Source organism: Dermochelys coriacea, chromosome 12, assembly GCF_009764565.3.
Source record: "Dermochelys coriacea isolate rDerCor1 chromosome 12, rDerCor1.pri.v4, whole genome shotgun sequence".
In the NCBI taxonomy this organism is placed as follows: domain Eukaryota; kingdom Metazoa; phylum Chordata; order Testudines; family Dermochelyidae; genus Dermochelys; species Dermochelys coriacea.
Window position 1 is genome coordinate 19,422,846 of NC_050079.1, and position 17,355 is coordinate 19,440,200.

A 17,355-nucleotide genomic window follows, 5' to 3' on the forward strand; every position below is an offset into this window, starting at 1 on the left:
CCTGTAAAAAGAGGGATGTTAATGCTATCCAGTGTCAGAGGGAAGTTGCGAGGAGTGATTAGTGTGTACCCTGTGCTTTTAAAATGTAAAAGCCTGCACAAGCACTAAGAACTGTTGTTGCTTAGGGTTTATTTATTTATTATTTAACCTCCATGGGGTATTAACTTAAATGGGAAAGAGAAAAAGGATTGTGATGCTCTGACACACATCACTGGAGCTCTAATTCAAACCAAATTCACAGCCAAAGGATTTTAGAGCATCTGCTTTAATAAGCAACACAATAGCATTGCCTTCCTGCTGTTGCTATAGCTAGGCTTTGAGGCTGGTGTGTGTTTGTTTTTTCTAAACTAATCTAAAGATGACATCCTTTATTATGTTTTCTATATTTTTTTGGTTTGTTTTTACTTTCCTAAAATGATTGTGAAATTATCTCCAGAACTTTTCCCGGTCTCCAGTAATGGATACAGCATTTTATATTTCAAAGAAGATACAGTGACAGGTTTTTTAACCTTCACTGGCGGTGATGGCCGCAGGCCTAAGGTTTTTTTCTCTTTGCTAGGGAGAAGCTTGCAAAATCCACCAGTGTTAGTTAGACTCTTACTCTCAATCCTTTTTACAGAACTGCTTGTTACTCATCATGCATTATTGAGACTAAGCCCCAACTAAACCGATCAATTATTCCTGTACTTGTGAATGACATCTGATCAAAATGCCACAGAGATCTAAATCAGCAAATGAATATGCCACAGAACACAAACATTTCATTATAGAAAAGCTGGCAAGTAAGAGACACTTTCTCTGTAATGTCAGTAGTATAGATATTCTGTTATTAGTGAGAAGAGTAAAATTCATACATATCTTTATCAAAAACTCATGTTAAAATAAAAAAGCTGTTAACACAAAATGATACTGCTATGTGTGGGGTGGAAATGTGAGGAAGAGACAATTTGATACAAGGTTGCTCAAGTTATAGTGCAGCTTGGAATTAATCTCTATATTACAATAAGTCTATTGGTAAACTTTTCCAAAACCATATAGTGGCACTCCCAAGTCTAGTCCAATTATGAGAAATAACCATCTGAATATGTCACCATTTTATGGGTGATATTGAACACATTATTAACCTAATGTGGTGTGGAGTCTGGCCTTGGAGTGGTCTGGTATTGGAGTTCACATCATGAATTTAAGGGTTACATTTTCAAAATTGGGCACTAACTTTGGGAGCTTTCATTTTTGGTGCCCAACTTAAAATGTATCAAGCCTGATTTGGAGGTCAGTTGGCGTGGTCGGTGTTCATTTTCTCTGAAAATCAGATGCTGTATGTCTTGAGTAAAGTACCCCGAATGCACGAATACTTCTGAAAATTAAACTTACATCAAATTGTCCACCCAGCTGGTTATAGAGATTTCTCAGTAACCACTGATGGAAGAGGATCTGATGGTGCTGTAGCAATTCCTTCTATCTTTACTGAAAAAACAAATGGATAAGCAAGAAGAATCATCATGGAGGTAGTATATTCCCACAGTAATGTGTTAACAGCTGTTTTGGTACAGATAAACCCCGATGAGTTTGCTAAACATTGGAAAGTTATAACATTGCTACATGTTTTTTTCAGTGATTTTGCAAACTGTATCAAGACACTGTTGAGAGTTGTACAAAATTAGTTGGTTCAAAGCATTGTGATTAAATAATCAATGTAATCTCCATTATTGGAGATGACTAGAAGTCAGCAAATGCTAGACAAGAGAATTTATGAAAAGAAAGATTTGATTTGCAGGTCACATTTTCAGGGGTTCAATGGGTAGTATATGTTTATGGGCACTGGGAGGGAAAATTAATGGCAGAACATGAGGCAGGAAAAAGATGATCTTGGATGGATGATGGAGTGGATCCTGGGATGATCAAAAGGACTATTCAACTATAAACAGATTAACAGAAGATGGTTTAGAATGGGGGTCTGTTGTTGCATACATCCTGTATTGGAGATGCCACATAAAAAGATCCATGTCACTTGCTAGAAAACTTGCTTATTGCAGCATTAAATTCAAACACTTTAAAATAGCTTGATTTTAAAATTTCTGAATTCAAATGTGCATATAAGATGAAATACCTTGTTGTTTTCTCCAAATTAGAAGGTAAATAAAGCATAATACCAAACGCAACACAAAGCTGGTGGTTTCCAGCAGTTCAAGTAGTGAACATGTTGCTGGCAATTTGGAGACCTTTCTCGTTGATCTGATCCAAAGCATGTTGGAGTCTGTGAGAGTCTTTGCATTAACTTCCATGGGCTTTGGAGCAAGACCCAGATATTTGAGTGCTATTTTACTCTGAAACTTGACCATCTAGAAATGATCACCTTCATACTCAACAAACCTGCTCTTTACTCCTTTTTACTCATGTTGGCCTTACTGCAGAGCATACACAACTAATGGTGTGAGTAGTATCATTTTTCTTCTTGTGTATCATCATCATCAGTGTTTAATGGCTTCCAATCAGTTACCTGTGGAAACCCACAAAGGCATAACAGGTCTTCATAGCTGGCAGAATTCCGGTTAGTAGTGAGAAAGAAAATAACTCAGCTCACCTCCCAAATCCCAGATTAAATTTGTATGGCTGGCAGTTAGATTAAGTATTGTTTCAATATAAACTGTAAACTGACCACATCTGATATGGAGTCACTGGAAAATAATAAATGCCGGAATCTAGCAGTGCCATTTTTACATTCACTTTTCAGAGGAGATCCACTTGAATGAAGACGTAACTGGAATGTGAAAACACAAGGGAACATAAATGTACCCAACTGAAGAAGAACATTACATGCTGTCTTGAATTTTTTCAGTTAATATTAGTGCAGCTGTCTGGAAAATAAATGAAAAGGCTGAAAATGAAAGATACATTAATCCTCCAGCTTGCTGTTGATATCGGGCTCCTGTGTGAGAATAAGCTCTAGGGCAAAGTCAGTGAATATGAACCATCAACCGGTGTTCTGTTGGTCAGTCTGCCTTCTGAGAGGCAAAATAACCTAGAGGAAAGCATTAGAATATCTTTTTCAGTCATGCATGAAAATACTAAACAGTGTTATCTAGAAATATCTGATCACCTCTTGTGGATTTTCATGTAATCGAGACATCATAATTCATATGTTAAAGTAATCTGAACTTTCAGGAGATTCCAAATGTACATTTCTTTTAAAATATTGTTAATGATTCTGAGATCATATGTGTTCTGCGACAAAGTTCCACCTCTGCTTTGGTGGGTCCTGCACTTTCCAGCGGATTTGCGTGCCTCAGAGATTCACAGCAGCCCTCAGTTTGGCCACTTTTGCCACTGGCTCAAACCTGCCGTTCACTCAGCTAACCTCATCACTGGCCAGCATGGGAGAAAAGAAAGGAGAACAATCTCCGTAGTCTCTGTTGTCCCACCTAGTGGGTTGGGGACAGGCCTGAGACCTTCCCCTCTGATATGACTCACAGTCCAGGTCAACTCCTGTTGTGTCAAATAGGGAGTTGGGAAAATGGGAGGAACCCGGGCCCGCCCTCTGCTCTGGGTTCCAGCCGAGGGTCCTATGGATCACAGTTGTCTATAATGTCTCCTGAAACAGCTGTGTGACAACTATAACTTCCTGGGCCTCTTCCCCATGACCTCCCCCCAACTTTGTCCTCACTACAGGACCTTCTTCCTGATGGCATTTGTATCCCTCAGTCCTTCAGCAGCACGTCCTCTTGCTCCCAGCTCCTTATATGCCTCTCCTTAACTGAAGGGAGATCTTTCTTTTAACCAGGTGCCCTGATTAGCCTACTTGCCTTAATTGGTTATAATAACCTCCTAATTGGCTCCATATGTCCTAATTAGCCTGCTTGCCTTAATTGGCTCTAGCAGGTTCCTGATTGTTCTGGAATAGTCCCTGTTATCTTACCCAGGGGAAAAGGACCTGCTTAATCTGGGACTAATGTATCTACCTTCCACCACTCTCCTGTAGCCATCTGGCCTGACCCTGTCACAGTACTTAACTGAGCAAACACCTAATAGCATTACACTTCAGGTCCATTTGTTTGGAAAGGCAAAACAATGGCCAGAGCTGACAAGAGGGTGTTTTGTAAGTTACTATATCAACTGCAGAGTTTGCAAGATGTTTTTCAGAGGTTTTAAAAAAAAAAAAGTTAATGTAAGAAAAAACATATCAAGAATGTCTAGGGAATCTTAAGATTTCCTAATTTATTACAATAAATTGGATCTGTGAATTATTTTGAAGTATGCTTTACCTAATAACAGAAGCCAGATGTGCCTTTGCAACACTGGAGAAACAGAAACCTTGACCATCAAACCAAACTTCAAATATTTAACACCACTGTAAAGTCTGTGTTACTATAAGGCACCGACATTTAGAAACTTTATCAAGATCTTATTAGCTAAACTCCAAGTTTTTAAAACAGCTGCCTTAGACAAATCCTCAACATCAGATGGTTGGAAAAAATTCACGTATGAAGAGGTTTGGAGGAGGAAACAAACTGTTAGGACAGGAAATGATGGTACAAAAATAGAGATGGCTAGGACACGTGGAGGAAAGACCCTAACAACCCAAGCTGTGGATTGAAATCCCAAGGGTAGGAGGAGATAAAGTAGACCAAGGGCAACATGGAAATGCACAACAGAAACAGAACTGAAAGCTGTTAAAATGACATAGGAAGAAATTAAGACTCGAAAGATGGGAGCCATTGGAGAAGGTCTTGTGTTCCACATGGATTAAAGAGACATAAGTAGAGTAAGTTGTACTTCACCTTATGTATAAGTGCATTACAAAATACTTAAGTGTATCATACCAAGATAGCTCTGACAATTGATAATGTCATAAAAACCCTTTTACTGCTAGGCTGTTGATTTAAATCCAGCCCATGACAGTAATGAATTAAAGTTAAAATCATCTCATGGCTGCTCATTTTTGGTCTCTGTTGGGGCTGAATTTTTCCCTTGTCTACATCTGACCTCTTTCATTCCCTACTGGGAGGCTTAGTTAGTGCATGGCCAAAGCCAAAATGGCACAAGTTCTGATTTCCCCCTTAGAGAACAGGAATATCTTTGGTATCCTCAGACTTCAAGCTTTCTTTTGAGTCTGGTTCTCCAGCATTCCAGTTGTTCTACCTGTCTGCAACTTCCAAGAAACTTCTTTTGGCTTGGAAATCTTTAGAAAGTACTATAACCGTCTTTTCAGTCCCTCCAGCTTCTAATGGAGGGAGGGCAGTACGCTATTGTGCAAAATCCTGGTGCTCATTTGTTACCATTCAGGAGAAACGTCATTAGAGGTCAATTGGGATAAATGGTACAAACAGGAAGTTAAATGTTGCTTCTGGGTTAAGGTGCAGAACACTAGCTGAGCAATTTGGCTCACTGCTGACCATATACTTTGGCTTGCAGATAAGCAGAGAACTACAATACACGAGTCTCGGACTTTTCACCATTGTTAAGTATTGGTATGTCACTTTAAGATGATTCACATTTGGGGGGGAGAGAAGGTTGTCATCATATAATGGTAATTTGTAAGTGGTAATTTCTATTAGTGGTAGACCTTGCCAATGGCAAAGTGAGTTTTTAATTAACTATAACTCAGCCTTTGATGGTAATTTACATTTTTTTTATGTTATCCAAAAATTTTCACATAATGATTTACAATATGAAGTCCAGTGATTTAATTGTATTTTAAAAAATGTGTTGAAGGGTTTTTTTATGTCTACACTAGCGAGCTTACAGGGGCACAGTTGTACAGATGCAGCTGTGCCGCTGTAAGATTGCTTGTGTAGCTGCTCTATGCTAGCGGGAGTGAGCTCTCCCATTGACATAATAAAATCACCTCCACAAGTGGCAGTAGCTATGTTGGCAGGAGAAGCTCTACCGCTGACATAGCACTGTGCACACTGGCACTTCTGTCAGTGTAACTTATGTCGCTCAGCGGTGTGTGTTTTCACACCCCGAGTGCCATAAGTTATACTGACAAAAGTGGTAGTGTAGACATGGCCTTAGTGGAAGTGAGTGCCTTCCTAGCTCAACTCAAGCAAAATGCAAAATTTAGCACTAAACCAAATAACTGATTAAAAAATATGTGCTATTGTCATTCCAATTGAAATGAATGAAGGATTCCTACCAGTGTCTGAACATGTTATCCTTCCGAAGACAAAATAACCAGCCAAATCCATTGGTCCAATTAATTTTCTTTTTTCATCAACTTTTAATTCAGTTTGTGAATATAGTTCTTACGAAATAACTCCCAGAACTGAATGTGTTGTTACCTACTGGATCTATTGCACATACATAGCACTAACATTAATTGACCCAGCTGAATTTAATAGCTCTGACTTGGCAGTCATTTGAAATTTCTCACTATAGGTTAGAAATTCCAGGACAAATTATGCTTTCCCCCCATGTTCTCCAACCCCGAGTCAGCAGAAGACCATAATTTGGCTGGCTGCACATGGGTACACAATGGATGGGAGCTAAGTAGCATTATTGTTAGCTAAAAGGGCATGTTTGGATGGGACAAGACTGTGGCCATGTTTCACCCTTCTATGCATGAGACAGCATTGGCAGGGAGTGCATGTTACATGGAGCTAGACATCCTCTGTACTGTGATGCTTTCTTGCACCCCTGGATTAAGGATTAAGCTTTCTGATAAGTATACTGGGACAGATTCTGTGCTGTGCCACCTGAAGGCACAGCCCAGACGGAGAGGGGCAAATGTCACTTTTTGCCATGGTTGAGCTGCCTGGATTCTGCCTCTGCTGGTGGCCGCTGTGGCCCACTCACCCTATTCCACCCCATTGTAAGTTAAGTAGCCTCCAGGAGTTCATCTGATTTACCAGCCTATCCTAGGCTGCCTATGTTCTGCAGCCCAGAATCCCCAGTAGTGCGGAGTGTAATGGGCATGCACCTCCCTCTCCAGCCTGACAGGGGGACAGCATAGGGCCACTTCCATTGGCCTTATACAAAGCGGGAATTGGAATAGGCTCCACAGCCTGCTCCAACTATTGCTAGAGCACTAGAGATGCTGTCTCCACTCCAGAAGCTCACAGGATCATACTTCTTTCACCTTGTGCTTTTAAAATTCCCTGATATGTATTTCCCTGATTAGTGATCATAAATTGTAATTGAAAACTGCCTTCCATTTACTCCATGTAAGCAGCTATTTTCTGGTAAACACAACAATAATCATTCATAAATGATGATGGGACATTACTAATATAGGTGTTTAATTTGCCATGCCAAACCAAAGGAATTTCATTTGTGAAACATTCAGTTAAGTTTAATAAGGGCCACATCTTCCATTGGGTAGAACTGTACCTCCAAATATACAGGCATGCAATTGTGCACCTATGTTTGTATTTACATATTATTACAACTGCATGCACAATTACTGTGATAATGCAGTCATGGTAATTATGTGTATTTGTGCACAAAGGTAGGTATGTGATAGTACATGCCTGTTTGTACCTAGACCTCCATTTTCAAGTATTTGTTGCTAACTGTCTGAATTAAATATACCAAAACAAAGGCATTCTGAACTCTTTAGTGCCTTTTTGTTTTCTTTTTCCATAATGGTGCAAAGTTAGATGTTGTTTGTAAAGAAATTCCTAGTAAAAACTACTGTTTGTACACTTGATAGAATTTAATCTAGAAATATATTTTGCTGGAATGCTGGTGCTGCATGAATGTATTTAATTCAAGGCATCTAAAATATTTAACACATGGGCAGAGTTCCTGAGCTGAATGAGAGTTTTTATGTTCAAAATCTCATGTGTGTTTAACTAAAGTTGGGGCTATCTGTTTTACTGAATTAATTAATGATTAGATTACTGAAATAGCATTTTATATTAGTTCCCAGTCATTTTAATTATTCAATCAGTGTTTTGGAACCTACATAATTTCTGAGCCACAGTATGTATTTACTTCAGACTGGAGCTAAATCATACTAGCCAATGCATTGTTAACTTTGTCACTTCAGTTAAGGGAATTGTAGCAACCCCTTATGTAGACAAAAAAAGGAAGCTTTTCTCCTTTCTCTGTTTTATCTAGTTACAGTGGAAATGTGTCTGCTGGGAGTATGGTATTGGACTTAATTGCTTTTTTCTTGGATCTGTGAACAAAACATCTTTGTTCATTAATCATTATGCTCTGTTTCTAGTCTTTGGTTTATTTAAAAAAAAACAAATTAAAGACACAAAAATCAATATGACAGCATTTGTTTGTCATTAATTTATGATTTGTGCTTTGATTTTCAGACGCTCTGCTTCTTGAACAGCATGATTACACTAACAAATAGAATTGCAATTATTTTGTTATGTAACTTCAGTTAATGGCATTGGGAGTTAATGAAGTATATACCCTTAAATCCTATTTCTGATTTTTTTCCCCCATAGAATAAAATTTTCTTGCAATATCACTAAATAATCATATAATGAGAATGTTTAGGTGCTTTATTGGGTATAATTTTAAACATCTATTTTTCTTACTCTTGGAAACTGACCTGACCCATTTTGGGAGAAGAAACTGTCACCTCATGAATATCTAAAATGTATTCAAAGTGTGACCTGGATTGGAAAGTAGGGGGCTCCATAATCCAGCTCATTAGTCATAGAAAAATGTAGCATATTCACTCGACATCCAATTTCCTCTGGAATTCCAATTGTTACCTTTTATTTTAAATTGTAGGTGTCCTCTTGCAAGTAAGGCTTTGATGTCACTAACTGGAGTCAGGCATGGTATAGGAAAGCACTGTGCTCTGCAAGTCTCTATGTGCATCTGAGCTAGACTTTAGTGCTTTTCTGATTTGGAGTGCCTCATGATGTCAGAGACTGAGACATTTGTCAAACTGTGAGGAGCACATGCGATTCAAGGGAAATCTTTATTACATACTAAACTTGCCTTTTTCCATATAATCCAGACCACAGTGAAAAAACGGTGGGGGAGTGGTTTGATCAGGAGTGTAAACAAAGGGTAAAATCTTGGTTCTGCTGAAGTCAGTGGTAAAACTCCCATAGACTTCAAAGGGGCAGGATTTCACACACAGTCTTATCGCAGTGTTCAATCCAGCCCAGGCTGGCAGGCAGAAAATCATTATGTGATGCCTGTTTGGTGTCTTTTGTGAAACAAGTTAGTGACCTCTGTGATCAGGTCCTAGTGGACCTCACGAACTCACCACATCAAATGGAATTACTTGGAGCCTTATCAGGCAGACCAAGGGAATAGTGGGCATGGAGACAAGTGTACTTACTCACTCAGGGTATGTCTACACTATGAAATTAGGTCGAATTTATAGAAGTCGATTTTGTAGAAAGCGTTTTATACAGTCGAGTGTGTGTGTCCCCACACAAATGCTCTAAGTGCATGTACTTGGCGGACTGTGTCCACAGTACCGACGCAACCGTCGACTTCTGGAGCTTTGCACTGTGGGTAGTTATCCCACAGTTCCTGCAGTCTCCACCGTCCATTTGAATACTGGGTAGAAATCCCAGTGCCTGATGGGGCTAAAACATTGTCGCGGGTGGTTCTGGGTACATATCGTCAGGCCCCCATTCCCTCCCTCCCTCTGTAAAAGCAAGGGCAGACAATCGTTTTGTGCCTTTTTCTTGAGTTACCTGTGCAGACTCCATACCTCGGCAAGCATGGAGCCCGCTCAGCTAACCGTCACCGTATGTTTCCTGGGTACTGCCATTGCTACACAGCAGCAGTTTATTGCCTTTTGGCAACATTGCTACACAGCAGCAGTTTATTGCCTTTTGGCAGCAGACAGTGCAGTATGACTGGTAGCTGTCGTCAACGTAGTCCTGGCTGCTCTTTTAACCGGGCGCCTGGGCAAACATGGGAGTGACTCAGCCAGGTCATTTCCTGTGTTTCGTCTCATGGCGATTGAGTCCTACCGGCAGTGCACTGTCTTTTAATCTGCAGCCAGCAGAAGATGATGGCCAGCAGTCATACTGCACCATCTTCTGCCGAGCATCCAGGAGGTGACAATGGCTAGCAGTCGTACTGCACAGTCTGCTGCCAGCAAGATGTATAAAGATAGATGAAGTGGCTCAAAACAAGAAATAGACCAGATTTGTTTTGTATTCATTTTCTCCTCCCTCCCTCTGTGAAATCAAAGGCCTGCTAAACCCAGTTTTGAGTTCTATCCTTGAGGCGGCCATTCTGTTTCTCGCAAAGCCACCCCCTTTGTTGATTTTAATTCCCTGTAAGCCAACCCTGTAAGCCATGTCGTCAGTCACCCCTCCCTCCGTCAGGGCAACAGCAGACAATCGTTCCGCGCCTTTTTTCTGTGCAGACGCCATACCACAGCAAGCATGGAGCCCGCTCAGATCACTTTGGCAATTAGGAGCACATTAAACACCACACGCATTATCCAGCAGTATATGCAGCACCAGAACCTGGCAAAGCGAAACTGGGTGAGTAGGCGACATCAGCGCGGTGACGAGAGTGATGAGGACATGGACACAGACTTCGCTCAAAGCACGGGCCCTGCCAATGTGGGCATCATGGTGCTAATGGGGCAGGCTCATGCGGTGGAATGCCGATTCTGGGCCCGGGAAACAAGCACAGACTGGTGGGACCACATAGTGTTGCAGGTCTGGGACGATTCCCAGTGGCTGCAAAACTTTCGCATGCGTAAGGGCACTTTCATGGAACTTTGTGACTTGCTTTCTCCTGCCCTGAGGCAAAAGAATACCAAGATGAGAGCAGCCCTCACAGTTGAGAAGCGAGTGGCAATAGCCCTGTGAAAGCTTGCAACGCCAGACAGCTACCGGTCAGTTGGGAATCAATTTGGAGTGGGCAAATCTACTGTGGGGGCTGCTGTGATGCAAGTAGCCAAAGCAATCAAAGATCTGCTGATATCAAGGGTAGTGACCCTGGGAAATGTGCAGGTCATAGTGGATGGCTTTGCTGCAATGGGATTCCCTAACTGTGGTGGGGCCATAGACGGAACCCATATCCCTATCTTGGCACCAGAGCACCAAGTCAGCGAGTACATAAACCGCAAAGGGTACTTTTCAATAGTGCTGCAAGCACTGGTGGATCACAAGGGACGTTTCACCAACATCAGCGTGGGATGGCCGGGAAAGGTACATGACGCTCGCATCTTCAGGAACTCTGGTCTGTTTCAAAAGCTGCAGGAAGGGACTTTCTTCCCAGACCAGAAAATAACCGCTGGGGATGTTGAAATGCCTATAGTTATCCTTGGGGATCCAGCCTACCCCTTAATGCCATGGCTCATGAAGCCATACATAGGCAGCCTGGAGAGTAGTCAGGAGCTGTTCAACTACAGGTTGAGCAAGTGCAGAATGGTGGTAGAATGTGCATTTGGACGTTTAAAAGTGCGCTGGCGCAGTTTACTGACTCAGTTAGACCTCAGCGAAACCAATATTCCCACTGTTATTACTGCTTGCTGTGCGCTCCACAATATCTGTGAGAGTAAGGGGGAGATGTTTATGGTGGGGTGGGAGGTTGAGGCAAATCGCCTGGCTGGTTACGCACAACCAGACACCAGAGCAGTTAGAAGAGCACAGGAGGGTGCCGTGCACATCAGAAAAGCTTTGAAAACCAGTTTCATGACTGGCCAGGCTACGGTGTGAAAGTTCTGTTTCTTTCTCCTTGATGAAACCCCCCGCCCCTTGGCTCACTCTACTTCCCTGTAAGCTAACCACCCTCCCCAACTCCCTTTGATCACCGCTTGCAGAGGCAATAAAGTCATTGTTGCTTCACATTCATGCATTCTTTATTAATTCATCACACAAATAGGGGGATAATTACCAAGGTAGCCCAGGAGGGGTGGTGGAGGAGGGAAGGACAAGGCCACATAGCACTTTAAAAGTTTAAAACTTATTGAATGCCAGCCTTCTGTTACTTGGGCAATCCTCTGGGGTGGAGTGGCTGGGTGGCCGGAGGCCCCCACATCGCATTCTTGGGCATCTGGGTGAGGAGGCTATGGAACTTGGGGAGGAGGGCGGTTGGTTACACAGGGGCTGTAGCGGCGGTCTGTGCTCCTGCTGCCTTTCCTGCAGCTCAGCCATATGCTGGAGCATATTAGTTTGATCCTCCAGCAGCCTCAGCATTGAATCCTGCCTCCTCTCATCACGCTGCCGCCACCTTTCAGCTTCAGCCCTCTCTTCAGCCTGCCACTTACTCTCTTCAGCCCGCCACCTCTACTCCCAGTCATTTTGTGCTTTCCTGCACTCTGACATTGTCTGCCTCCATGCATTTGTCTGTGCTCTGTCAGTGTGGGAGGACAGCATAAGCTCAGAGAACATTTCATCGCGAGTGCGTTTTTTTCGCCTTCTAATCTTTGCTAGCCTCTGGGAAGGAGAAGATCCTGTGATCCTTGAAACACATGCAGCTGGTGGAGAAAAATAAAGGGACAGTGCTATTTGAAAAGACTCATTTTATAGAACAATGGGTACACTCTTTCACGGTAAACCTTGCTGTTAACATTACATACATAGCACATGTGCTTTCGTTACAAGGTCACATTTTGCCTCCCCCCACCGCATGGCTAACAGCGGGGAACATTTCTGTTCAGCCATAGGCAAACAGCCCAGCAGGAACGGGCACCTCTGAATGTCCCCTTAAGAAAAGCACCCTATTTCAACCAGGTGACCATGAATGATATTGCTCTCCTGAGGATAATACAGAGAGATAAAGAACAGATGTTGTTTGAACGCCAGCAAACATATACTGCAATGCTTTGTTCTACAATGATTCCCGAGTATGTGCTACTGGCCTGGAGTGGTAAAGAGTCCTACCATGGTGGATGGAATAAGGCTGCCCTCCCCAGAAACCTTTTGTAAAGGCTTTGGGAGTATATCCAGGAGAGCCACAAATGCCAGGGCGAATTAATCATTAAACATGCTGGCTTTTAAACCTTGTATAGTATTTTAAAAGGTACGCTCTCCACAGGTCCCTTCTCCACCTGATGGGTCCGGGAGGCAGCCTTGGGTGAGTTCGGGGGGGTACTGGCTCCAGGTCCAGAGTGAGAAACAGTTCCTGACTGTCAGGAAAAACGGTTTCTCCGCTTGTTTGCTGTGAGCTATCTACAACCTCCTCCTCATCGTCTTCCTTGTCCCCAAAACCTGCTTCCATGTTGCCTCCATCTCCATTGAAGGAGTCAAACAACACGGCTGGGGTAGTGGTGGCTGAACCCCCTAAAATGGCATGCAGCTCATCATAGAAGTGGCATGTTTGGAGATCTGACCTGGAGCGGCCATTGGCCTCTCTGGTTTCCTGGTAGGCTTGCCTCAGCTCCTTAAGTTTCATGCGGCACTGCTTCGGATCCCTGTTATGGCCTCTGTCCTTCATGCCCTGGAAGATTTTCACAAATGTTTTGGCACGTAGTTCTGATAGCACGGATTCCTCTCTCCATACAGCGATCAGATCCCGTACCTCCTGTTCGGTCCATGCTGGAGCTCTTTTGCGATTCTGGGACTCCATCATGGTCACCTCAGCTGATGAGCTCTGCATGGTCACCTGCAGCTTGCCACACTGGAAATTGAAATTCAAAAGTTCGCGTCTAAATTCAAAAGTTCCTGTCTACCTGGTCAGTGCATCTGAGTTGAGAGTGCTGTCCAGAGCGGTCACAATGGAGCACTCTAGGATAGCTCCCGGAGGCCAATACCATCACATTGTTAAGATGGTTGGTAAATTTGGTTTGGTATATTTGGTTGGGATGCTTCTATTGTTATTCCCTCTACTGTATCTTTCTTGTAGGTAAATACAGGACTTTACTTTTCAGAACTACTTCTAATGAAAAATTAAATTCACCTAAAGTATTACTTCCCCCACACCCTGAAAAGTCAGATCAGAAGTGGTGCTAAACACTTCAAACCCCATTGATTTCAATGGGAATTATGATATGCCATCATTCTTGGGGTCAGGCCCAAACATTGACTGGTGTGAAAGACCAGAACTTCTTTAACTACTGTGTATGGAAACAGGAAAGGTCACTCTGAGACACTGAAGTGAGACTGAGGAGATCTGGATTTGTTTCATGCTTTTCCCACAGACTTCTTCTGTAACCTTAGACAAGTCGCTTAAGCTCTCTGTGTCTCAGATCGCCATCTGTGACACTGAAATAACTGTAGTTCCATTTCTCACAGGGCTGCTGTGAGGGTAAACTCACAGTTTGTGAAGTGCTCAGCTCTGCCATGGTGTGGGCTATCTATGAACCTAAATAGAGGTTTCTCTTCTCTCCAAAGAACAGTGGTTGGTTTTGCGGTGTCAGCACTCATGCACTTCAGAAAAAAAAGTGTATCAATAGCAAATAAAGGACTCCAGACTAATTATTTTGCTGCCAGTTATGAAAGCAATTGTGACATGCCTCACTGTCTTTTTTTTTTTTTTTACACTGTGCACTTTCATGGCACTGTAGAAAGAATTTAATTTTAGACATTTCAGTTGACAGAGACATCCTGGTGCCAGATACGTATTTCAGATCATTGTCATTATTGTGCTCTATTTTTAAGTTCAAGTGCCAGCCAACCTAAAGAGCACAGCGCGCGTCTGTGCTGGGTATTATGCATATGTTCTACCAGGCTGCCTTAGCATGACACCACTAAATTCACTTTTATACTTCTCTGCTGTGGCAAAAGAGAAACATTTTAAAGGGTATTTTTCAATATCAGAAAACAAGGCTTGGCATGAAATCCTTGCTCCTCCCCACACCCGGAGATATCTGCTATAGGCGTAGTCAATTGTTAAGATGCTTGCCTATCAACAGGCTCTCAAGAAAGAATTTTAAATGGTTTTGTGACGTCAAGGGGGCCCAAGAAAAAAGAGTCCATTGCCAAGTTAACTCCCTGATTGAAAGCACACAGTAAGGAACAGATAACGCAAAAATTAAACCTTTTCACACAATGGCTGATCAATGACACACTCCTAGCATCTCTAATAAGCCAAAGAATTTATCCTTGGTTGTAGGGTAAGGAAGCGACTAAGGAAGATGAGCTTTCAGAGAACGACCCTCTAATTTACACACTTAATGAGGAGCCAAGCAAATCGTACTGCCATAGGCTTCTTGTCTGGGCAGAATGTCTGAGGGTAACATGGAGCATGGAAAGGGGCCTGGAAATGCAGTGGCTAGGTTGCAGCCTGCAAGAGGGAACAACTTAAGCACAATGGACAAAAAATTGAATCTTTTGAATGAAAAGGTAGATAAATTATTGAGTTTCCAAGAAGATTTGAATGGCAAGCTACAAAAGGTGAACCGAGGCATTGATGACATAGGAAAGAACATTGACAAGTTAACAGCATCCCAAGCATCCACTGCTGAGACTGATACAACAAAAAGAGGCCTAAAACCTGGGGACAGCATTCACCTGTTTGAGACTGAAAATGCCTGCTCAGAAATGTTGAAACTGATGAGAGCTACACAGGAAGATGCCTTGAAGCACAGGGAGAGGCTGGAAAAGATAGAAAAAATGGTTGATACTGTGGATAAAGTCATTACATTTGTGGGAGAGACATTCAAAAATTCTAAAGTAGTGGATTTCATTTTGAGAGGCATTGTACCCTGGAAGAAAGGGAGTCTGGTTGAAATCCTAATGGAGGTTGGTTTTATTTTACTGTTCACGATCCTTTTCTTGTTAAGGAGAAGGGCTCCAGGCTTTCCTGTTAACTTTGTATATAATGCATGTGTGTTTTCAGGCTTTTCTCTCTCAGTATTAGGCATAAGAATAAATGGAATAGTGCAGAAAACATGATAGGAAGGTTTCAAATAGGTGTAAAGACTAGGTCTCTGCATCAAGGAGTTGACAATTTAAGGGCCATAATCTGTCCTCAGTTACACACTGGCCAATGATGTTCAAATTAGTTGCGGAATCCAGCCCTAGATGAAGAATAATAAATAGTTAATGTACTGTGAAGTGACAGAATGGGATTCTGTTTTCTAACTGATTATGACAATTTAGGCATCAAGGGCCAAAATCTGCCCTCATTTACGTTCAGACAATTTCAGTAACTTCAGTGGAACATGGACCTAATTCTTCCCAATTACATCTGGGCAATTCTATTGACTTCATCGAATCATTGGGACAATAGGGCTGTGAGTGCAGGACACTAACTCGTAACCATTTCTTAATTATGAAGCATAATGAGCGGGAAATGGTTTGTAGTGTCAGTAGGATATTTTGAAATTCATTGGTTTTCTTTTTAAAAAAATGAACTGGGACCTATAATGAATATCTGTTGTTTCACTGAGTCTTGTTTGTCTTCATTCATTACTATTTGTGTCCCATCATGAGAAACAAAGAATAATCTGCACAATGAGGTATATGTGGGATATGGTCTCATTCCTGGGGATCTCATAACATGGGGTGGTAAAAACATTATTGCATTAGGACTGACTCTACTTGCAATGGAATTATTTGAATACTCAGTGAATGCTCCTGGCTTTATAACCTGAAAATCAAAAATCAAATCAAAATAACTTGAAAAAACAACAATTAAAATATATGGGTGGAATGTTACAAAAATGAGACTGTGAGAGACCTCCAGTATAGATCAGGAGGGTGTTGTGCCAATTTTCAGATACAGCTCTAACAGTCCATCTCTATATAGATATGCAGAACCACTAATCTTTCAAAGGCTGACAATTGAACCAGATTGTGAGATTTTTTTTTGATTAAATTTCCACTGAAAACTGCGTTGAGATCACTGAAAAACCCCATCAGACATTTACATGGTGCCAGTATTTGCAGTCTGTTCCAACTGAAAGTGTGGTACAATAGTAAGAGACATGAAAAAAGCATTCTAAAAATTGATGTGCTTTAGGTTTAAAGATATGATTATTACTAGCACTTGCAATGTGCTTTGCACTATGTAATACCTGAAGATAGCTAGGATCCTGCTTCATAGGATGTACTCTCCAAATTCGATAGACAAGTACATAGTACACTAGATGGCCAGGTAAAGAACAACTTCAAAATGGTAAACTAGTTTTTAAATTTCTTTCTTTCCTACATTCACTGAAAGACTTATTGGAAGAAAGATGTTTTAAAGAGGGATTTTAAAGGTAGGGTGGCTGTGATGCACGAGAGACAACTCATATGTGGTTATAGTATAATATAGGAAAGCAAATACATATTGGACAGGTGGGCAACATTAATTAACCAGCCACATCCCTTCATTTGTTTGTTGCTGTATACATTGTAAAACTGGAGCATAAAGAACTTAATTTAAAACCCAAAGGGTTCCAGAAGGCTTTTTTACACGACAGTTGCAAATAAAATAACTTGCATACTTACTTGCTTTTTTCTGCTTCCTAGCAATCTCTTTATAATAGTGCACGATATACCAGAGCAATGGCTTTATCCAGCATTACTACGT

At 41.7% G+C, this 17,355-nt stretch overlaps 1 protein-coding gene across 4 annotated transcripts in view; it reads left to right on the forward strand.

Moving 5' to 3' along the window:
* MYLK3 (myosin light chain kinase 3) overlaps positions 1-17,355 on the forward strand; it is a 71,395-nt gene that overhangs the window by 19,360 nt on the left and 34,680 nt on the right. Inside the window, exon 1 of one of the 4 annotated variants that reach the window (XM_038368599.2) lies at positions 14,701-15,578. The exons of the other annotated variants lie outside the window; for them this stretch is intronic. Within the exon in view, the coding sequence (XP_038224527.1) occupies positions 15,060-15,578 (519 nt within the window). The 5' untranslated portion in view covers positions 14,701-15,059. Of the gene's footprint in view, positions 1-14,700; positions 15,579-17,355 lie in introns of those variants that run through there. 4 annotated transcript variants of the gene reach the window in all.